At 45.5% G+C, this 23,538-nt stretch overlaps 1 protein-coding gene across 1 annotated transcript in view; it reads right to left on the bottom strand.

The window, feature by feature from the left end:
• Positions 1 to 960: 960 nt before the first annotated feature.
• The window catches only part of VIRMA (vir like m6A methyltransferase associated), a 75,992-nt gene continuing 53,414 nt past the window's right edge, over positions 961 to 23,538 (bottom strand). Inside the window, exons 16-24 of the mRNA XM_068237667.1 lie at positions 22,510 to 22,727; positions 22,252 to 22,384; positions 20,186 to 20,335; positions 18,084 to 18,244; positions 14,197 to 14,293; positions 13,211 to 13,374; positions 11,372 to 11,703; positions 3,437 to 3,577; positions 961 to 1,398 (exon numbers count right to left, since the gene is read on the bottom strand). Of these exons, the coding sequence (XP_068093768.1) occupies positions 1,244 to 1,398; positions 3,437 to 3,577; positions 11,372 to 11,703; positions 13,211 to 13,374; positions 14,197 to 14,293; positions 18,084 to 18,244; positions 20,186 to 20,335; positions 22,252 to 22,384; positions 22,510 to 22,727 (1,551 nt within the window). The 3' untranslated portion in view covers positions 961 to 1,243. The remainder of the gene's footprint in view (positions 1,399 to 3,436; positions 3,578 to 11,371; positions 11,704 to 13,210; positions 13,375 to 14,196; positions 14,294 to 18,083; positions 18,245 to 20,185; positions 20,336 to 22,251; positions 22,385 to 22,509; positions 22,728 to 23,538) is intronic.

The raw sequence follows: 23,538 nt of genomic DNA on the forward strand, positions 1-23,538 counted from the left end.
GTGAAGGAAGACTGAGGGGGCGGGGAGAGATGGCGATCAGCGGCGATTGACTTCAGTAGAGGCAGAGCTACAGCGCTAAGCTCTGCCTGGATCAGGAAGCGCTCACCGATTCTTGGCCCAAGGATTTGGGGGGTATTGAGCCCTCATTTTGCTGCGGGAGTGCAGCGTTTCAGCACAGGTAATATTGCTTTACATATGTAGCAGATACAAATTATTTTATTAGGCTTCAGATTCTCTTTAAATGGTCAATAACTTCTCTATTTTATAGTTTAAAATACAGAGTGAAGTTTGTAAACTGCAAATGTTAGGAGAATGAGGCCAAAAAAAAAAAAATAAAAAAATAAAAAGAAATCTATAAAACTAAAAATAAAAAGGATTTCTCTTTGCTACTAATGTTCTATTAATTATTTGTACTACACATACAGTTCAGTATAATTTTTTTTTTACAGTGTCACTTTAACCTCCTTGCCGGTTATCCCGAGCTCAGCTCGGGGTAACCTGCGCAGGGGGATTTCTCAGGCCCCGCTGGGCCGATTTGCATAATTTGCAGCACTTTGCTAGCTGCGTGTGGTACGTGATCGCCACCGCTACCTGCCGATTCGCCGCTACCCGCCACGGCGAGCCGCCCCCCCCCCCCCCCCCAATCAGTGCCAGGCAGCGCTGAGGGGTGGGTCGGGATTCCCTCTGACGTCCCGACGTCATCCCGCCCCGTCGCCATGGCGACCGGGGAAGCCCTGCAGGAAATCCCGTTCTGAATGGGATTTCCTGCTTACTCTGATCGCCGGAGGTGATCGGAGTGGGTGGGAGGATGCCGCCGCTCAGCGGCTATCATGTAGCGAGCCCTGGGCTCGTTACATGATTTGAAAAAAAAAAAAAAAAAAAATGTGTGTCCCCAGCTCAGCATAATAATCCTTTAACATTTGTAAACTCTGGAAAGTCCCGATCATCTGACACCAAAGCTGATATTTTACGGTTTTATTAAAAAATGTCCCAAAAGGAAAAAAAAAAAAAAAAAAAAAAGACAGACAAACAGAAAAAAATTACTATACTGTACATAAAAATAAAATGTTTTACACTTTGACTTTGAGCATGTGTGTATCAAAATCCGTAGACTGTCTGCAGGCCCGATAATGGGCGATGCTGCAGTACTAAAGCATTTGGCCTATTGGTCCATCAGTGCTTCATGTGCCAGTTTCCAACAATCCCAGAATATTCACATTTGTAAAGGTGTCCAGAGCAGCTCCTATCTGGTGAAGGTGCGCATGTGGCGCCCTCTGCCGCCATTTCCCCCAAGAAACTTTCCACGCGAAGCGTTTCCACCACCTGCAGCTGTAGTCCAGGATGGGCCCAGCCCCCCGCGGCCCCTGGCAGCTCGCTCACGTGGGCTTGGACGGTATCCTAATGGAAGAGAGTATTAGTTAGGAAGCAGTGTAAAGTAAGCTTCAAAATAATAAAATAAAAGACGAATAAATCCTGTATTGCAACTTTTTCTTCCCAAATGTTGACTGTGTACCACTTGGATTTGGCATCTAATGCCTAGTAAACACAATGAGATTTTCTGGCAGATTTAATGTCAGATCAATTCTTTCCAACATGTCGGATCTGATTTCCGATTGATTTTCCATAGAAGTCAACGGATAATCGATCAGAAATCAGATCAGACATGTTGGAAATAATCAATCTGACAGTAAATCTCAGTCTGTACCAGGCATGAGAGGACAATTTGAATAAACTAATGTAAAAAGACTGCAGATTAAAGGTACATAACACACTTTAGAAACTGTTACTCAGGGATTCCTGATGGTTTCATCTGACAGTTTAGGGCCTGTACACACTGCTGCGCTTTTAAAATCGCAAGTCTTCATGAGAATAGAAAAAGCGCATCGCCCCAGTGTGTACAGGTCTTCATGATTTTCATTATTTTTCAAAAGACCTTGCGATTAAAAAGCGCATGCGCTTTGAAAAGCACGGCACAAGCGCAGCAGTGTGTACAGGCCCTTAGGGACGATCCCTGTACATACACAATGCTTATATCTCTGCCTAGTAGGGTGCACCCTTCTATAGTGAGATATCAGAATCTTTTATTTCGCCAAGCACGACTGGGCCGTGCCCGGAATTGGGTTTGGCAAGTACAGGGCTAGGTGAGAACGAGCAGGACATAATGATACATATATGTAAGCAGACAATATACAGACAATATAAAGGGTACAGTTACAGCATTTGAACACGTATATATGAAGTGTGCAGCCGTGCGGTCAGGCTGGGTGCTACCAGACATCCTGTCGTGGTAGGATGAGGAGGGATCTAAGAGTTCTAAGAGTTCAGATAATTTACGGCTGAGGGGAAGAAACTGTTCCTGTGTCTTGTGGTCCTGGTGTAGATGGATCGGAATCTCCGGCCTAGGGGGAGCCTACTAAAGAAGCGGAAACCTGGGTGGGACGGGTCATTAGCGATTTTTTGAGCTCTGGAGCGCAGTCTAGAGTTGAAGATCTGGTCGAGAGAGGGGAGTGGTTTCCCGATGATTCATATGGGGTGGGAGTGGCATCCCTTAGTGGGAACTACAATGGAAGTTCCTTCAACAATAGCTATTGGGGCATAAACCATTCATCTTATTAGACTACTGGAGAGGGAGGCCACCTGCAACAATCACATGTGTTTTTCAGCCAAGATCTAATGTGTATACACAGCTTAACTCGCTTGTGTTTGCAACGCTACCTTACTCATAAAAGTTTGCGTGAGGATAGGCTCTATACAGCTACCAGAGAAATAAAAGCATTGACCAGAACAGTGGTACTGGTGGTCTGGCACTTTGCACAGTCTGTAGCAAGCATGATTCTAGTGCTAAGTGCGTCCAGATCAGGACTAGGTGCAATCACCCACATGCTCCTTTTGGCTTTATTGATCTCCACGGAGCCATCCTCTGTCAAGGTACAGTGCTGTCTGACATTATTGATGATGGAAGATGGTACATTAGATGGTACAGGTGGACTTACCTCACCACAGATGGCACGTCAGTAATGTATCGTAAACAAGAAAAATAGTGTTTATTTCATACTTCCATAAACTCTGCAACGCGTTTCGTGGGGCAGTCAACAGTTTCCTCAGTCAAAGTACAATAAGGAGCAGCTGAATCAGTGTCAGGACGTGTATAGCGCGCCTCTGTCAGTGGTTGCAACCCACATTTGTGAGTACATTTCTTATTTCTCAATACCCAATTATATACCAACAATAATACACTACTTGGGGGCCCTCAAACTTTCTCTTGTCTTTAAATACTTGATCACAGAGCAGTGTATTTTACCAATATCGAGTATAGAGGTGGTCAGGAAGCCAGTTCTGTGTTTCTAGAATATCCAGTTCTCTGCCTCCATTCAGTGGTGGGTAGCAATTTACCAAATCCGTACATAAAGAATTGTGGAAGCCACATGATACTAACCTGCAGAGCTTTGTCTCAGAGGTGGCAGCGGTCCTCTATCAAAGTTGCTTTGGCCTCCTCGGCTCTCCACATAGGTGGCTCGGGGAGCAGTTTGTGCTGTCCAGTTCAGGACACGGACTCCTTCACGGCGACTGTAATTCACTACACACAAGACAGAAACACGTGTTTACAAGTCAGGTCTTTTGTTCACCCGTACTTAATACTGTACTCAGCCGTCCTTCAGCATTTTTCCCAACCCCTCTAAACCACATGCTGCCCATTCCCTACTATACAAAAGCTTGTCTTATAGTAAATCTAAAGAATCCCCCCAAAAGGTTTAAAAATTGAAATGAGTCAGATACTCACATATGGAGAGGGCCGGTTTTGGGTTCCATAGACGTTTCCCAGTCCTCTCTCCATGCTGTTGTTCCAGCACCCGGGCAGCAGTGAGGTTCTTTGACCAACTTCATGCCTAGAGCAGCCTTTGGAAGCACTTGTGACCACGAGTACTTCCTATGACAAGCAGATCCACACTGTGTACACACAAGTCTGAGCTCGCACATGTGCAGTACGGGTCTGCCTGTCTTCAGGAGAACTCAGGGACGCGAGTGCTTCCAAGAGCAGCCAAGGAGTCCCAAAGGGGCAGAACCTCTCCAGACAACAGTGCAGAAACGAGACGATGGAGCAACTAGGAAGGCGCCCATAGGCAAGTATCTCGATCGGCAAGTATCGATCCCACACACTTTTTTGTGAAGCTTTAGATTTAGTTTAACTTCTTAAGGACAGTAGGCTTAAACCCCCCTAATGACCAGGTTTTTTTTTTTTTTACAAAATGGTGCTCTGCAGCTTTAATGGCTTGCTGCAGAGCACTGTATATTAGCACACGAGTGACCCCTCCCCCCCCCCCTTTCCCCTTTTCAGCCAACCAACAGATTTCTGCTGCAACCTGTCTTTTTAACCACCCTAGCGTTCTGGACGAGCTGAGCTCGTCCAAGAAAAAGTTGCTGTTAGTGTTTAGGACGAGCTCAGCTCGTCCAGCGCTGTCCCCACTCACCAGCGTGCACAGCGTGATCTCCGCCGCCTCCTCTGTGCTGCTGCGGCTGCTGCGGGGCTCCCTCTCCCTCCTGCTGGCTCTGATCGCCGGCGCCAGGCTCCCCAGGCTCCTCCGATCCTCCGGTCCCCAGGCTCCCCCGATCCTCCGGTCCCTGCTCCCCTCCTCTCCGCAAGCCTACGGAGATCCGGCAGTCAGGGAAGATGGCGTAGCCCAGCCACTTCCTCTGACGCCGGCTCCTGCGCCCCCTAGTGTCCGTCGCGGCGACAGCATCATTGGATTACATAGGGAAACAAACTCTATGTAATCCAATCATGCTACAGTAATTCAAAAAGTTGTTTGCACAAACACAAACACCTGTCAGCTCTCAATAAAAGCCCTGAACAGTTACTGGCTCTCCCTCTTTCAGAGTCCTCAGCGTCCAGTGTTAGTCTGTTTACAGCTATCATCTGTGATTTCTGTGCGATTTCTGTGCGATTACTGCTTTTTTTCCAGCCTTAGCTTCGTTCATATTACTGTCAGATTGCGTATTGCTTTCCGTCTTTTTCAAGACGCTGTGATCCCTGTGCGTTTGCTTTTGCTGGTTTTTTTTTTTTTTTTTTTTTGTCGCTGCTCGTGACCCCGTACCCTGCTTGGGGTCATGGCCTCGTCCTCCCGGAGGCGTGTGCGTGACGAGGAGTTGTTGGATGTCCTCGAGGCAAGCGACAGCGAAGACGAGCTCCTAGAGGAATCGACAGACAGCGATGTTCCCGGTAACCTGTCTTCGGAGACGGAGACCAGTGATGAGGAAGCCGAGGAGCCAGTGACGGTCGCACGCACCTGGTGTGAGCTGGGGAGCCCCACTCAAGCTCCGCCACCCAGGTTCCCCTTCACAGGGGCACCCGGGCAGAAGATCGCGTGCGACGAGAGTCCGCTGTCCTTTCTGGAGCTCTTCCTGACTGATGACGTCATCCGCAAGATTGTTGAGGAGACGAATCGCTATGCAGCGCAACATCAGCAGGGATCTTCTCTACCCAGGTTCTCGCGGAGCAGGAAGTGGGAACCTGTGACCAGCAACGACATCTGGGTGTTCCTGGGGCTCGTCATCCTCCAGGGAGTTGTTGGTAAGCCGCTGCAGAAGTGGTACTGGACCACTAATAAGATCCTCAGTACGCCCTTCTTTGGATCTGTTATGTCCGAGCCACGGTATACCCTCATCATGAAGTATTTGCACTTCGGAAACAACGAGGAGTTTGATGAGGCCACCCATCCCGCACCCAAGCTGAAAAAAATTTGGGACATATACCAGATGATTGTTGCGAACTTCAAGGCTGTGTATGTTCCAGATCGCGACATCACGGTTGACGAAAGCCTCATGGCATATAAGGGGAGACTGAGCTGGGTGCAATTTATTGCCTCAAAAAGGGCACGCTTTGGGGTGAAGTCGTATATGCTCTGTGAGGCCAACTCCGGGTACATCTGGAACTCTGTAATTTACACAGGCAAAGGCACCAAATTTGCCCCTCAGTTCAGCCAGTTTGGGTGTGCCACCTCCTCTGTCCTAACCCTAATTGAGCCATTGCTGGATCAGGGGTACTGCCTGACGACAGACAATTTCTACAGCTCCCCTGAACTTTTTGATTACCTGGTCCAGCATAAAACCGATGCCTATGGTACCTTGAGGGCTAACCGTCGGAATCTGCCGCCGGCCTTTTCTGCCAGGAAGCTGAAAAAGGGGGAGGTCGTTGCCTGGCAGAAAGGCAAAATGATGGCTCTAAGGTGGAAGGACAAACGTGATGTCTGTGTCCTCAGCACTATTCATAATGCCGAGACTGTCCGCACCACCAACAGGAGTAAACAGGAGGTGGATAAACCCAAAGCCATACTGGATTATAACAACACTATGGGGGGTGTGGACAGGGCTGATGGAGCCATGACTTTCTATCCGGCTGTCCGCAAGCAGCAGCGGAAATATTATAAAAAAAATTTCCGCCACTTACTTGAGCAGTGCTTGTGGAATGGCTATGTGCTCTACAAGAAAAGGTGTGTAAGGCCTGTACCCCACCATGACTTTGTCTGGCAGCTGACGGAAGCAATCTGCACGAAGTACCCCGCACCAGAGTCAACATCTAGACCGGGGCGCAGGGCATCATATGTCGTGAATCCGGCACGGCTTTCAGGGAGACACTTTGTGGAGTACTTGCCACCGACCCCACAGAAAGCAAACCCTACAAGAAGGTGCGTTGTTTGCTGCAATAAGAAGGACAAGGATGGCAAAAAGATGCGGAAGGAGACCCGCACTTACTGCCCAGATTGTGACGTGGCACTTTGTGCATTACCATGCTTCAAGATCTACCACACTAAAGAAGTGTTCTAAGGTACACTTGTAGCCTGTATAATTTTGTTTCTGCCTTCATTTATTTATTTCTGCATTGATTTATTTATTTCTGCATTTTCTTTATATTTCTGCATTGAGGAAAAATGCAAGGTATTTCAGTTAGTTATTCATAAATTTTATTTTATTTTTGACAAGAATTAGTGTTTGACACTTTTATTATACTCAGAATGTATACTAAACTCTTGCTTGGCTCATTTTGGTAAGTTACAGGAAAAAAGGTGCTGAAAATTAAATGTACCGCTTTTTGCACAGAAATCCTTGGGAATCAGAACGCCGAGGTGGTTAATAGTTTTTTTTAAAAATAAAATTGGTCTATTTTCATTTATCCCCCCCGCAGCCAATCACAGCGATCGGCTCTCAGACATCAGCCTACGAGAGCCAATCGCTCTCTGAGTCTCATTTGACACTGTTACATGACAGAGCTCCATTAGAATCAGTAAGATTTTTCCTTTCAAGGTAAAATTACAGATAATCTAAATTCTTGTAGTAAAATATCAGTAATCTTTACAGATATTGCACTATGACCTGACTTATGATAACCTTCTCACACAGAACCCTCCTTCTACCAATGCCTAACCCTGGTGGTGATTCCTAACCTTAACCCCTAAAAATCCCCCTCCACTCCGTGGTTAGAGGCAACGCACAAAAGGTTTGATGCAATGAATGTGTTTGCATGTCTGCACTATGCATGTTACAGGGCCAGAGTTAGGACACCTATGTTTACCTGGGTACTTCTGCGCAGTATAGGTGACTAAGCGTAAGAATGCATTCTTCTGTGAACTAAAACCCCGGCTTTTAACTTTACATAAAAAAAGAGAAAAGCCATCCATACAGCAAAGAACAAATAATAAGATAAACAATTTTCTCAAGATAAATATAAATGCTTTTTATTAACCACCCTGGCGTTCTGATTAAATCGCCAGGGTGGCTGCGGGAGGGTTTTTTTTAAATAAAAAAAAAACTATTTCATGCAGCCAACTGAAAGTTGGCTGCATGAAAGCCCACTAGAGGGCGCTCCGGAGGCGATCTTCCGATCGCCTCCGGCGCCCAGAATAAACAAGGAAGGCCGCAATGAGCGGCCTTCCTTGTTTTGCTTATATCGTCGCCATAGCGACGAGCGGAGTGACGTCATCGACGTCAGCCGACGTCCTGACGTCAGCCGCCTCCGATCCAGCCCTTAGCGCTGGCCGGAACTTTTTGTTCCGGCTGCGCAGGGCTCGGGCGGCTGGGGGGACCCTCTTTCGCCGATGCTCGCGGCGGATCGCCGCAGAGCGGCGGCGATCAGGCAGCACACGCGGCTGGCAAAGTGCCGGCTGCGTGTGCTGCTTTTTATTTGATGTAAATCGGCCCAGCAGGGCCTGAGCGGCAGCCTCCGGCGGTGTTGGACGAGCTGAGCTCGTCCAGACCGCTCAGGTGGTTAATGAGGAACAACCACATACAAACAATTAAAACCACAAAGTACAGCGCAGAGCGACGTAATATATAGAATACAATGAATATTGTAGATACATAGATCTCACAATAGGATATATGAAATGAACATGGGGTCTACCAGTAAGAAATATATAACTATGATAAACTGAGCAAAAAAACGAATCACACACATGATAAATGTCTGAAAGAGACAATAACCCAGTCTGGGTATGAAAGAAAGTGGATAGTGAGTAAGTGTGAGTCAGAAAGATGGATATAAGAACCTCCGCAAGTAATGCAATAGAGTATGGAAAGTATCTTACCAGAGAACGCCCCAAGGAATAACGTCCGCCGCGCTGTCCCTCACATGTATCGCAGCTAACTGCTGCTTCTTCAGAGGATCCTCTTATATCCATCTTTCTGACTCACACTTACTCACTATCCACTTTCTTTCATACCCAGACTGGGTTATTGTCTCTTTCAGACATTTATCATGTGTGTGATTCGTTTTTTTGCTCAGTTTATCATAGTTATATATTTCTTACTGGTAGACCCCATGTTCATTTCATATACCCTATTGTGAGATCTATGTATCTACCTTTTTTCTTTTCTTTAAAATTTCTCCCAACTGCTCTCACCTACAACCTCCATCTGACTGGTGAGATGCAGGGGACACAGGCATGCAGCGCAGGCTGCCTCGGCTGGTCGGGTTGCTCTGCCGCAGGAGACCGACTGCAGGGGAAGCTCACCAGCTTACCAGCATGTGGACCATCCGCTGGGACCTGTGAGCGGGGAGAGACCCGGAGAGAGACGCGCGCTGACACCGCCGGTCCGGCCTCCGCATTCCATGCAGGCTGTTGAGTTGGGCCACTGCACCGCCGCTGCCGGGAGACCAGGACGCCTCTTGGAGGTTGAACGGGAGACCGCTGGGATGGACGAGATGTTGGGGGCCGGCCGCCCTCCTCCATTGGCCCATCTGCCCGAGCGGGAGCTCCCATCTGCCGCTACAGCCCCGCAGCTGCATCATCATAGAGCCGAGCTCCCATCTGCCGCTACAGCCCCGCAGCTCCATCACATAGAGCCGCAGCTCCGTGATCTCCGCGCTCTCTATCGCCACGTGACTGCCAGGACACCACGGGGCCTGATCAGCTGAGCGGCGGCGGCCGCCACCCACGTGGAGGGACGATCAACCATCGCTGCTGCCAGGCACAGGTAGGATGCCTCCCCATCCAGACCGCAGGGGAGATCACATCATCCCCTGGTGGCACATCACTGCTGCCCTGCCCAGGTGAGTCCTCCAGCTTGGCCACCAGCTCTTTTTTTCTCCCAAAGGCACTGGGTCCCCTCTGCCTGCAACCACCATAAATGGATTCCGGGCAGCATGCCAGGGCTTGGACTGATTGTCGGACTGTACCCAGGATTTTTAAATCTGTAGCCCTAATAGGGATGCTCTCTCCTCCTGTTTTGGCTCTCTCCTTCTTTCCTCATTCTCTTTTTAGCTATCCCCTCTCTCTTTCTCTATCCACTCTTTTCCAGGACACACTGCGGGGCATCTGGAGCTGCTGTGGAGCGAGCGAGCGCCGTCGGTAGTTGGCAGGCTGCTCCCCTCACATAGCACTCCAGACTTCCCCACGCGTTCTTCGTTATAGTTATGTGCTGTTTGTACACACAGGTATATGTTTACTTTGTACTACTGTATATGACTGTATGTGTTGAAGATCGCATGTAAGTGTTTGTACCATCACCGACCCTGTATGAGCCAAAAACAATTCCGGGTACAACCCCCGTTGTACTTGGCGAAATAAATTATTCTGATTCTGGGGTATTCTATATATTACGTCGCTCTGCGCTGTACTTTGTGGTTTTAATTGTTTTTATGTGGTTGTTCCTCATTAATAAAAAGCATTTATATTTATCTTGAGAAAATTGTTTATCTTATTATTTGTTCTTTGCTGTATGGATGGCTTTTCTCTTTTTTGATGTATAGTAGCTCATTTCATCCTAGGCAAATGTTACTCAGGTGGCTCTTGTGTTGTGTTATTTGCCCGGCTTTTAACTTAGCTGTAGGGATAACAGTGGTGCCTGGATGAGTGAATCTGTGAATGTATTTGTTTAAACATTTGCATGCGAGTGTGCGAAGGGTTACTGATTTTTGCTAATTTTCTGGCCACACTCCCTTCAGCTCTCCCTTTCATTAATAACTTATTTAATGTCCTAACTAGAGGCAATGTGCATGGATATATGTTTTTTTTACACAAAATTTTGGGCACCCCATAAATAGCAGCAATACACAGAATGGGCAGTCGGGACACCAGCTATGCAAATTGCGGTTATAAATGGCAGACGTAGGGCTACCCGCTATGCAAATTGTGGTGCTCACCATTTATAGCCACTATTTTATTGGCAGTGCCCTATTTTCCCTGTTTCAGCAGAAGTCACTTCCCTGAATCACATAAAGCAAGTTTTAGAGTGAAGCCAGAGGATGGCCACTGCAGTCAGAAAAGTGTTCTATTTTATTTTAGGTAACTAGCATTATATAAACATTTTAGAAATTATAAATAACATACTATGCAACATAAAGAAAAATCCAGTAAATCCTTCCTCGAAGACTAAATTGCATTAAGTCTTTAGAAATCAGCAATGGTAGAAAAGTTTCTAAGGCCCAGTGCACACCAAAAACCTCCAGCACATCTGCAAAACGCTAGAGGTTTTTGAAGCAGGTTTCAGAGCGATTCTAGGCATGTTTTCTAAACATGCCTAGCGGTTTTTGGAGCGTTTTTGTGTATCAGATTACAAATATTGTTACAGTAAAGCTATTACTAAACAGCTTCTGTAACAAAAACACCTGGAAAATAGCTCTGATGTAGCGTTTTTCAGAGCGGTTTTCCACTTTCCTATACTTTAACATTGAGGCAGAAACGCCTCAGAAATCTAAAAAATGCTGCAGCCCCCGAGTTTGCGTTTGTGGAAAAAACGAGCCGCTCTGGTGTGCACCATCCCATTCACTTTCAGTAGCCAAGCGGTTTTCCCCCTGCAAGCATTTTAAAAACCGCTCCAGAACCGCTTGTGTGCACCAGCCCTAACAGAAGAACCATTCCTATGGTAACAGACCTACCTTTGGGAGCAGGTGGTGTGAAGAAGCGGCTCTGGCTGTGGAAAGCCCCTCTACCACCACGGTTTCCAGGGAAACCACCCCTATTAGAAACCTTTGGAGCTGCTTTAGGCGGCCGCTTAGGAGGCACAACTCCAACAGGTGGTACCACTTCTTTACGCTCAGCAGCCACAAAATCGTCCACGTGCATAGAAGGTGGGCGGCTCGTATTCTGCTTCCTCTGGCGAAAGAGGTCATGGGGGCGCATCGCTTGTCCAAATCCTCCCCTGCCCCTCCCACGAGGAATGGGCACAAAGTGAGCTCTCTTTGCAGGTTCAATGTATTCAGACTTGCCACTGTGTAAAAAGAAAAAAAACAGAATATTACTTCTAATAACAGATGCTTTCACTTCCAATGGCATAAAGCTTTTTCTTAGACATTAAGGGCTCATTCATACTAAGAGCTTTTCTAAGCGCTTTGTGATTTTAAAAGCTCTTGCGGCCACGTTTTTCAAATCGCGAAAATAGAGAAAACTAACATGCGTAGGGTGACGATTTAGGTGTCGCCAGAAAGAGGAGGAAGAGAGCTTTAAAATGATATCCATCTTTCCATAGTTACATTGTATTACACAGGGTGAATTTTTCTGCTGAATGGAGCTGCTGACTTTGAGAAAAAGTCGCCCTGAGTAATACAATGTAACTATGGAAAGATGGATATCATTTTAAAGCTCTATTTCTCCTCTTTCTGACGACCCCTAAATCGTCACCCTACGCCTTTTAGTTTTCTCTATTTTTGCGATTGAAATCGCGGCCGCGGCAATTTCAATTGCGTAAATCGTGAAAACTAGAAGGCGTAGGGTGGCCGGTTTATATATCATTGGAAAGAGGAGAAAGAGAGCTTTAAAATGATGTGCATCTTTCCATAGTTTCCACACTGCTCGGAGTCCCTTTAAAACCCATGTATTTTATTTGCCCATTTGACCCGCTTATTACAACATTTAAATTATGTCCCTATCACAATGTATGGCGCCGATATTTTATTTGGAAATAAAGGTGCATTTTTTCAACTTGCGTCCATCACTATTTACAAGCCCATAATTTAGAAAATTATATTAATATACTCCTTTGACATGCATAATTAAAAAGTTCAGATCCTTAGGTAACTATTTATGTTGTTGGTTTTTTTTAACTGACTTTTTTTTATTAAAAATGTTATTTAGGTAATTTGTGGTGTGGGAGGTAAACAACTAATTTTAAATGTAAAATGTATTTGTTTAATAAAAAATAGATGTGGGTGTAGTTTTACTATTTGGCCACAAGAGGGCCATAGTCAAAAAGTCCTGGAAGCGTGATTGTATGCTTCCAGGAAGCATTAGGACGAAGGGAAACATTTTGTAACTCAGAAAAACCGCAGCTTCTTAATATTTTAAGTATGCCCTGGAGTGGTACTCTGCAGGTTGCCACATTTGGTGAGGATTGGCATGGCTGTGGGAGAGGGGGGGGGGGGGGAGGCCATACTTAGGCGGCATATTTAAATCCTTTTAAGTATACCCCGGAAAAAAAAGTGAATTATTGTGCAGAGGACGTTACTATTAAGTTTTGCACATTCACTCAACTTTTTCTGATTCTCATCTGGCTTCTTACTCATTCTGATTGGTTCTGTGGCCTTACTTTACATGATTTTAGTAAGGCACTGTAGGCTTGTAGCTACAGGCGGCTGATGTGGGAGAGGCAGTTCACTTGCCTCTCAAAGTGCTTCCTTCTCTCCGTCCCCTCCCTATGCAAAGTATGTCTGATTACGTTTTCTACAGAAAAGTAGTACAGTAGAGTGCAAATTTGAGGGAAGAACAAAGGGAATTCTTACCTTGTAATGAAGGTCTCATGTTTGTGCTTCCCCAGTTTAAATCCTTTTGAGGCCTTTGTCCTTCCAGGAGATGACGGCTCCAACAAAAAGGATTTCTCCAGTTCTGCTTTTAAGTCAAAGTCGCTGCAGCATTTTGCAGATAGATCGATTAAATCTACTTTCACCTGCAAATAAGATCAATACTCAGTACTAGCACACTAAATTGGGTCAGATTTTTCAAGGTACCATCAAAGAGGGCAGCACAACTAGACAGCTGCCTCGGCTGAGTGTCATCTAGCATGTGATACAAGACTATTCTATAAGCCAGGGAGTCACACTTTCCAGTATTGTGGCCCCACTCCTGCACAACGAAAATGCACAGGAACACAATGCTTCCCAATGCAGAATCGCAGTGCAGTGGGAGCAATGTACAGTTTCTCACTGTGGGAGAAAAGATAATAGTAAGGGTTTTGCATTTTCTCACACAATGTGTGCAATTCCGTATTACAATCAGCTGCCGTCGGCAAAAACAGAGCAGACGCTGCAGATTCATCCGCGGAAAAATGCTGCCATGAATGTGAACTGAAAGGTCCATGAATACTAGCCTCTATGATGTAGATTTGGAGTTGCCAGCTAAAATCTGTCTGCTGGGGGCTATTGTCATCAAAGGATGCCAATAAAGAACGAATCCATACTGCACATGCGCGAGTCTGGGCTCGTGCCTCCACGGTACAGATGGGCCCGTCTGTGGAAGGACTCGGGTACACAGCACTTCCAAAGGCTGAATGAAATGTACCGAAGACAAAGCAGTTTGCAGAAGTTCAGTGGTGGACTGAGCTGTAGAGACGGTACAGATTGAGGTCTGGGGAGCTCTATGGTATCCTGAGCCTTACCTCTACATGGGTATGTATATAACCTTAAGTCCTGACTTTGGGTTTGTTTTAAGAAACCTTGATAAAGCGATCATTATAAAGAGAAGCAAGAAGAGAATAAAGTGAGGCCTGTACCATGTCTAAGTCCACATCTGCTTCCTCTGGCTGGAATGGTGAAAACGATAACGACTTCAGCTGCTCATCCATTACATCTGCTAGAACGTACACAGTCCTGCAACACATCAAACAAATAGCTGTATAACACTGCTTGATACCAAATACAAAAATGTAGCAAAATATTACAACCATAAAAGTCCAAAACAGCCGGCATATGGCTGTCAAAGAGCACCTTACGGTTTATACATGTTCAGATAACCACCAACACTTGTTTTCATGGCCATGTAGGGTCCCCCTTTCTCAAGGCAATCTAAGAAGCAGTCACTCTGGGTTAGATGTCAGCCACCTTCTCATGCACCCTACTGTAGCAGTGGCTGGATAGTGTAATGGTTAAGGGCTCTGCCTCTGACACAGAAGACCAAGGTTCAAATCTCGGCTCTTCCTGTTCAGTAAGTCAGCACCTATTCAGTAGGACACCTTGGGCAAGACTCCCTAACACTGTTAGTGCCTATGGAGCGCACCCTAGTGGCTGCAGTCCTGAGGCTTTGAGTCCGCCAGGAGAAAAATGCAATATAAATGTTCTGTGTCTTGTCAACTGTAAAAGAACCAATGGTCTGTCACTACTACTAATTGACTGCAAGCAGCAGCACACACAGGGTAGCCACAGAATGGCAGCTGTCTCACAGACAATGGAAGAGAGTAGAGCAGCACCACCAGGGCACATAGGCCTCAATTCACTAACCTTAACTCCTGTCTTTAATAACTCTTCAGAGCTGTTTTACAGTTATCACAATTATATCACCATGGTGATAACTGTAAAACAGCTCAGAAGAGTTATTAAAGACAGGAGTTAAGCTTAGTGAATTGAGGCCATAATGGTCTTTTCTTACCATTGCAGATAGTTAATGAGATGCTAATTTAATGAAAATTGTATTTGGCCAATCAGAATGAATAGGAAGTGGATTTGATTAAGCCAGTTTCTATTTTGCATGCAACCCGGAATTATTAGCATCTCATTGCCCATCTCTGCTCTTCATATTGGCCGAATGAAGCACATGGGGTTTGAGTCTTTCTTCAAGGTAAAGAAAATGATCAGAGCTCACTTGCTGCCATTTGCAAATCTACCAATGTATTCATGTGAGAATGAGAACTCAAAAACAAATGATAGAGTATTTCTCCAGGGGGTCTAAGGAGAAGGGACGTGATGACATCACCCCATGTTGCCCAGCTTCACAAACCTACAAGGGGCGAGTCCGAAACCAGCCCTGCAAAAGTGATGCAACAGGAAGACTGCCGCCATGCATTCCATCCACTACACCTGGCATGTGGTTTCCAAAACTGTAACCATCGAGTGGCTAAAGATTGGCCTTCTGATAACTCAAGGCAGCCACATCAGAAAAGGTAAAACGTCTTGAGTACAGTAGAGCTTTAAAGTAAAAACCTAAAGTTCAAAAAAGGAAATGGAATCCACCTCCGCTAGTGGCGGAAGCGTCCATTCTTCTTTCACTGGGGGTCAGTGTACAATAGTGATCATGATTTTGCAGCACGAATTTTCATGAGTTTGCCACTAGTTGCGACTCCCGTTCAAGAGAACAAGAATCACATCCTGATAGTTGCCAAGATACCGCATGCATTGCATACACTGCAGCGAGAATGATCCCATAGGGATACATTTGCACAGTGCTTTTGCTGATCACCGACAATCAGCAAAGCAATGAAAAGCGTCCCAGAGTGAACCAGCAAACCCAAACTAAATTCACCTTCACATAATCAGTGTCCAATCAATTATATCACATTGTGGATGAGGGCTTCATTTTAAGAAGTACACTAACATTTTTAGCACCAATCAGAGATTTTCCAGTTTCACATAAAGATGGCCAGAGTCTATGATTGTTTAGCTCTAAACAATATTGCAAAATGAATGAGCGCTTATAAGAAATCAGGACTGTGTTATGGATAGCAGGGCTGTGGAGTCGGTCCAAAAATCCACCGACTCCGACTCCTCAGTTTAGGATTCCACCGACTCAGACTCCGACTCCTCTAATTTGCATATTACAATTTTGTTGATTAAAAGTATGTAACATGAAATTTGTCTCTTAACCAGCTGAGCGGTCTGGACGAGCTCAGCTCGTCCAACACCGCCAGAGGCTGCCGCTCAGGCCCTGCTGGGCCGATTTTAATGAAATAAAAAGCAGCACACGCAGCCGGCACTTTGCCAGCCGCGTGTGCTGCCTGATCGGCCGCGAGCAGCGGCGAAAGAGGGTCCCCCCAGCCGCCCGAGCCCAGCGTAGCCGGAACAAACAGTTCCGGCCAGCGCTAAGGGCTGGATCGGAGGCGGCTGACGTCAGGACGTCGGCTGACGTCCATGACGTCACTCCGCTCGTCGCCATGGCGACGAGGTAAGCGAAACACGGAAGGCCGCTTATTGCGGCCTTCCGTGTTACTTCTGGCCGCCGGAGGCGATCGGAAGAACGCCTCCGGAGCGCCCTCTAGTGGGCTTTCATGCAGCCAACTTTCATGCAGTGGGCTTTCATGCAGCCAACCCTCCCGCAGCCACCCTGGCGATTTAATCAGAACGCCAGGGTGGTTAACTGCCAACGCTTAGGAATTTTACAAGACAACTGAAGTGAGAAGGATATGTAGACTACTATATTTATTCCCTTTAGTCTAAATTTAGTCCTTGGTAAGAGTACTTGTAAAAGGTACAAACCGGAACAAAGAACATCTATCAGGCCCTAGGCAATGTAACTGTGGGTACATGTAAGAATGAGGTGCAGGTACTCTGCAGGGGAATGAGGAGATTCTTCCTCTATTACACATTCTTCATGCACAATCTGAACAAGGTTTATGGGTGACAGACAACACCTCTGTGTTCAATGTGCACAGCATTCTCAGTGGATTCCCTGCAGCTCTGTGGGGAGTGCATATGTAGAGTATAGTACTACTATGTAACCAAGTAAACCCGAGACAGATGAAATTAAAGTTTTATACATACCTGGGGCTTCCTCCAGCCGTCTTAAGGATAATCAGTCTCTCGTTGTCCTCCTCCACCACCTGGATCTTCTGCTATGAGTCCAGGTACTTGAGCCAGTTGGGCGTAGTGCGCATGCACACACTCCGCCGCCAGGAGCATACTACACCTGTGCAGCACTATTGCGCAGGTGCAGAATGTTCCTGGCTGTGGGAGCGGCATGCGGCCGGACAGCGCTGACTGGCTGAATTACCAGGACTCATAGCAGAAGATCCGGGTGGTGGAGGACAGCAAGGGACTGATTAGCCTGAAGGGGGCTGGAGGAAGCCCCAGGTATGTATAAAACTTTACTTTTCATCCGTCTCAGGTACCCTTTAATTTGTAGTCACCAAACCAAATTGTAACAACATATCAAATTATTTGATTTCATCAGCAAAGGGAGTGCATACATTTGCATAAATCAGCATCAGTGCAGAATTATTTCCATCTCGTTGACCATCTCTATTAGTGACACAGCTACACATCAGGCTTTATTCTTACAGCATAGATGTTATTTAGTATATATAAGAGATTCCTGTGTACACATCATATATACAGTCACAATCAGATATGTATATCTGACCTTAAAAATACGGGGACTGCTTTATTGAAGCAGCACAAGTAACTAATTTTGATTGGTTTATTTCATTTTTGTGGACTAAGCACAGCTATTACTGTATATATACTGTATATATACATTATTTTTAATGACTATTATCTGAGAAATAGAACATTTTATCATATTTTCTATTTTAATTACAGTTACAAATTCATTAGGAGTCGGAGTCGGTGCATTTTTTCCCGACTCCGACTTCAGGCACCCAAAATTGCCCGACTCCACGACTCCGACTCCACGACTCCACAGCCCTGATGGATAGGAAGAGTTCTGGGTTACCTGTTGTTGAACAAATTCTGCAAAGGCTCTGCTACAGGCAAAACTGGTTCCACATCCTGGTCACTAAGTGGCAGCAGCTCCTTTGCAGATTCCAGAATCTGCCTCAATCCAGAAACGTTGTCCAACAAAGACTCCAGACTGTCATCTTCTTTGGATTGCTTCTACACCAGGAGAAAAGTAACTGTTAAAACTGTGATCCTAAAACATTGGCCAGTTGTACAGCACCACTGCAAGCATTGCCATCAGTGCCATATGGGAGTCTGCCAAGCAATACTTACAAAAGTGCATTCACAGACTATATCATCTGCTTACAGTGTGACAAATCCTTTGCTTAATATACTTCCAGGTGCTGTCTGTCATCTGTGTAAGGTTTCTGCTCACTATCCTGCTAGGTCTATGGTGCAGATATAAAAGGATTACAGGTAGTCCCCGACTTACGAACAACCCGCCCATACGAACGGCATGGATTCTCTGTTTCCATGGGAGCAAGCCAAAACATTTTTTTTTTCAAATTGGACTTGTAGTTTTTGAGAAAATCGATTTTAAAAAACAAAAAGATAAAATGGCTTTTAAACTTGTATAAAAACAAAAGTTTGCTTTCCTAAAACAGAAAGAATTTGCGATAATTCAGGTTGGAGTGAGCTCGAGATGTCTCCCAGGCACCACTGCTGAATATATGCAAATTAACCATTGTACCCTTAGAAGCTAAAGGGTACCCTTAGCCTCTAAGGGTACAATGGTTAATTTGCATATATTCAGCAGTGGTGCCTGGGAGACATCTCGAGCTCACTCCAACCTGAATTATCGCAAATTCTTTCTGTTTTAGGAAAGCAAACTTTTGTTTTTCTTAACATCTTAGTAAGGGGGCTTTTAGGACCATTGTAGTCCCTTACACACCCCAATGAGTTCTGGGTCACCATGAGCTTGCTGGTTAGTCTAAACTTGTATAAACAGGTACAAAGGGCAGAAGTGACACAGAGGGGGACACTGGAGACACAGGGGACTGAGATGGCACAATGTTCCGACTTAAAGGGAACCAGAGATGAACGTTTCACACAAAATAAACATATCAGTCGATAGCTTGTAAAGAATAAATGCTCTACCTGATAATTTCGCCGCTCTGGGGTGCCTTTTTTAGTGTTTTTTTATCCATTATTGCTCCAGGAAAAATCAAACATGGCCGCCGGCTCAGATCCCTTCTGCTTCCGGGTTATGAGTTGTTCTGGATGTGCTATTTAGGCTATATGAGAAAGGCTGCTGCAGCCTTTCATCTGTGTGCTTTCATTTTGGTATGATGTGCAGCTGCCTGTAGGAAGTGTCTCATAGGAATGAAACTGCAGTCATTATCTATGCTCGGATTTCCTCTGATCAAACCTAGATGTCCAATTTTAAAACAGTTATTTTTAAAACGCTAAGGCTTACAGTCCACTGCCCCAGACAATCGCACCAAGTGTGAAACCAGCCTTAATGGGAAAAAAATTCCTTCTTGACCACAGGTGGCAGGCTGATAAAATCCCTGGTTCACCTCTGCTGGGAATGTACTAGTTATTATAGCTGCAAATGTCCTTCGATGCAAGGAAAGCATCCAAACCTCTTCTAAATGCAGGTATAGAATTTGTCATCACTACTTCTTGTGGTAAACTATTCCACATTTTCATTTTTACAACTTTTAATGTAAAGATCCCTAAATAGGATCCATTCAGACAGGTCCATTATGGTGGTGGAACACAATTCCTATCTTGCATGACTTTTCTGGATACTGGACGGAAGTTGGACAAGTCATATATAGCATGCTATCTGAGACATGTATGTTACATTGAACACACTGGCCATGGGGAAAACTACAGGGGTTGCGTAGTGGATGGTCACATCGGATATACTGTGACTGTCCACTGCACTATCCTGCCCAGTTGTCTGGAATGATCACAAATGATCATTCCAGAAGACAAATATGGAGTGCCTGTGCATAGCTTTAGGCTAGCCTGGTCATGTACCATTAGTGTTTTGTGTTATCACATTGTGTGAAATAATGCACTACTACATCAATCATTCAGGTTGATTTATATGTCGGAAGGAGGTAGTTTAAAATGTTCTATGCATACCAAGACGTGCTTCTCCAGATCGAGAATCAGATTCTGGGTCGGGTCTTCTTTGCTCAGGAGCAGCTGCTTCATCTCACCGGGGCTGAGCCCGAGGGTCTTAGAGGGGTGGGTGCCATCCACTTCCATTATTCCACCATCATCACCTGAAGGCTGTACAATGACAGATGATTGGCTTTAATGTAACTTACAGACCAATCACTGCAACCCATGTAAAAGACTTTGCTTGAAATATCCCGTCATACTCCATATTACGAAATGAAGTTCATTTGCAGCAAAGTCCCTTATATAGTTACATAGTTATTTGGGTTGAAAAAAAGACATACGTCCATCGAGTTCAACCAGAAAATAAAGTACAACACCAGCCTACTCCCTCACATATCCCTGTTTATCCAGAGGAAGGCAAAAAACCCTTACAAGGCATGGTCCAATTAGCCCCAAAAGGGAAAAAATTCCTTCCCGACGGCAATCAGATAAAATCCCTGGATCAACATCATTAGGCATTACCTAGTAATTGTAGCCATGGATGTCTTTCAACGCAAGGAAAGCATCTAAGCCCCCTTTAAATGCAGGTATAGAGTTTGCCAGAACTACTCCCTGTGGCAATGCATTCCACATCTTAATCACTCTTACTGTAAAGAACCCTTTCCTAAATAAATGGCTGAAACGTTTTCCTCCATGCGCAGATCATGTCCTCTAGTCCTTTGAGAAGGCCTAGGGACAAAAAGATCATCCGCCAAGCTTTTATATATGTGAATTAGATCCCCTCTAAGGCATATTTTCTCTAAACTAAATAAATCCAGTTTATCTAACCTTTCTTGGTAAGTGAGACCTTCCATCCCACGTATCAATTTTGTTGCTCTGCACCTGCTCTAAAACTGCAATATCTTTCCTGTGATGTGGTGCCCAGAACTGAATTCCATATTCCAGATGTGGCCTTACTAGAGAGTTAAACAGGGGCAATATTATGCTAGCATCTCGAGTTTTTATTTCCCTTTTAATGCATCCCAAAATGTTGTTCGCTTCAGCTGCAGCGGCTTGGCATTGAGTATGATTATTTAACTTGTTGTCGATGAGTACTCCTAAGTCCTTCTCCAAGTTTGATGTCCCCAACTGTATCCCATTTATTTTGTATGGTGCTAGACCATTGGTACGACCAAAATGCATAACTTTACATTTTTCAACATTGAATTTAATCTGCCATTTATGTGCCCATATAGCCATCCTATCCAGACCCTGTTGCAATATGACACGATCTTCCTGAGAGTTGATGATTCTGCACAATTTTGTATCATCTGCAAACATAGCAACATTGCTCACTACTGAAACAACTAGGTCATTAATAAATAAATTGAAGAGCACTGGACCCAGTACAGACCCGTGTGGGACCCCACTGCTAACAGTCTCCCGGCACAGGCTGGAGCAACAGGCCAAAAAAAGCACAAACCTCCCCCCGTGCAGCAGAAACTACTTACAAATCCTCCAGGCACAGTCTTCTACACTTCTTGTCTGGGCTGTGGAGTTGGTACAAAAATCATCCGACCCCCGACGTTTATGAAACCACAGACTCCAACTCCAGGTACCCAAAATTGCTCCGACTCCGAGACTCAGACTCCACAGTCCCTATTGTAGCTCCCACCCGCTTTCCAATGTCCTCTGTGTACGTTTCCCTACGTGTCACCTGACCCGCCGAGAGCCGTGCATGGATGCCAGAAAGCCACTGGGAGCTGCAGGAAGCGTAGAAGTTGGCACCTAGAGGAATAAGTAGTTTCTGCCCTGCAAACCCCCAAAAGTTCTGTCCCCGTTATCCCCCTTATGGCATGTCTGTTAGTTGAGAGTTCCTATTGCCAGAGTTCCGAATAACGGAGTTTGCTGTATATCACAAACCATCAAACTGACTGGATCACTTTTGAACTTTGTCAATTAAAGCACAAGACCACTTGTCAATAGTGTACGCAAGTTAATAAAGTACAGGTGCTACATATTTTGTCATGATGGCAACATGCGTACAGGCACACACACATATAGACTGACACACACACAATGGTAAACATCAAATGTATACTTGCCACTGGTTCAGAGATAAGGATCTGTCTCATGAAATCCAAAAATGAGGAGCCCAGGTCTCCTGAGTCCTTACCAATCCCACACACTATTCTCTTCAGCAACAAGTAGAGGGCATTGCTGTGTTTCCTTAGAGCACTGCAGAATATGAAAGCAAAATAAGCACTACTTAACAATTCAACGCAATCCTCTGCAGATTCCCATCCACTGACGTTTCTCTTTTCCCAGTAAAGAAGGTGACCCTGAAATGGTCTTTGAATTACCTCTTTAAGTAATAGAAGCCATAATCGTGTTCAGAGAGGAACATCATAGTCCTTACACAGGTGACAAGCGAAGTGTAACTACTGTCGTTATTGGATAAGGTCTCCATCAAGCTGTCACAGATGGGAGAAAGGACGTCTTTGCTAGGTAAACAGTTGCCGAGCTGGTCTAACTCTGGCAATGGGTTTTCTCCGGAGTTCGGCAGAGCGAGGGTGATGTCCTGATAAAGGGAGGAGAGCCGATGTTAGGAATTAAAGTGGTAAGAAAATGGATGGAATTAGGAAAAGCGCTCAGAGTGTCCAGTTCCTCAGGCAATAAGCCTTAATGAATTTTCACAGTAAAGCTAATCAGTAGATACAGTGGGCAAGTGATACTCCAGTACCACTCCCCCCCCCCCCCCCCCCCAAGCAAAACGACTCACCAGATGGAGCGGCCTGATTGGGCCCGTCTGCACCTCAGGGGTATTGGCCACCCCTCAGCCTCTCGTGGCAAATCTCCTCCGCTGCGTCTCCCGGATAGGTGGATGCTTCAGGAAAGAGCACACAAGACGCTTCACATAGCGTAAAAGGGGGAGGACATCCCGCATTTATTTCAATAAAAAAGTAGGTTTAAAAACAAAGTCACAATCACTGGTGCGGTGTGGGGTTAGGCAGTTGGCAACTGGATATGCCTATTGCGGCAGGTCGCATATACCCAAACTTTCCCACAAGAACAAACAACCCGCCGTCAGTAACTGCAGAGCGGAGCTACGGAGCAGCGTTACGCTTGACGTCATCGGACGCGGTGACAGGTCGGCGCACGTTTTCCCCTGCAGTTACTGACGGCGGGTTGTTTGTTCTTGTGGGAAAGTTTGGGTATATGCGACCTGCCGCAATAGGCATATCCAGTTGCCAACTGCCTAACCCCACACCGCACCAGTGATTGTGACTTTGTTTTTAAACCTACTTTTTTATTGAAATAAATGCGGGATGTCCTCCCCCTTTTACGCTATGTGAAGCGTCTTGTGTGCTCTTTCCTGAAGCATCCACCTA

The sequence above is a fragment of the Hyperolius riggenbachi genome, chromosome 5, assembly GCF_040937935.1.
Source record: "Hyperolius riggenbachi isolate aHypRig1 chromosome 5, aHypRig1.pri, whole genome shotgun sequence".
Lineage (NCBI taxonomy): Eukaryota > Metazoa > Chordata > Amphibia > Anura > Hyperoliidae > Hyperolius > Hyperolius riggenbachi.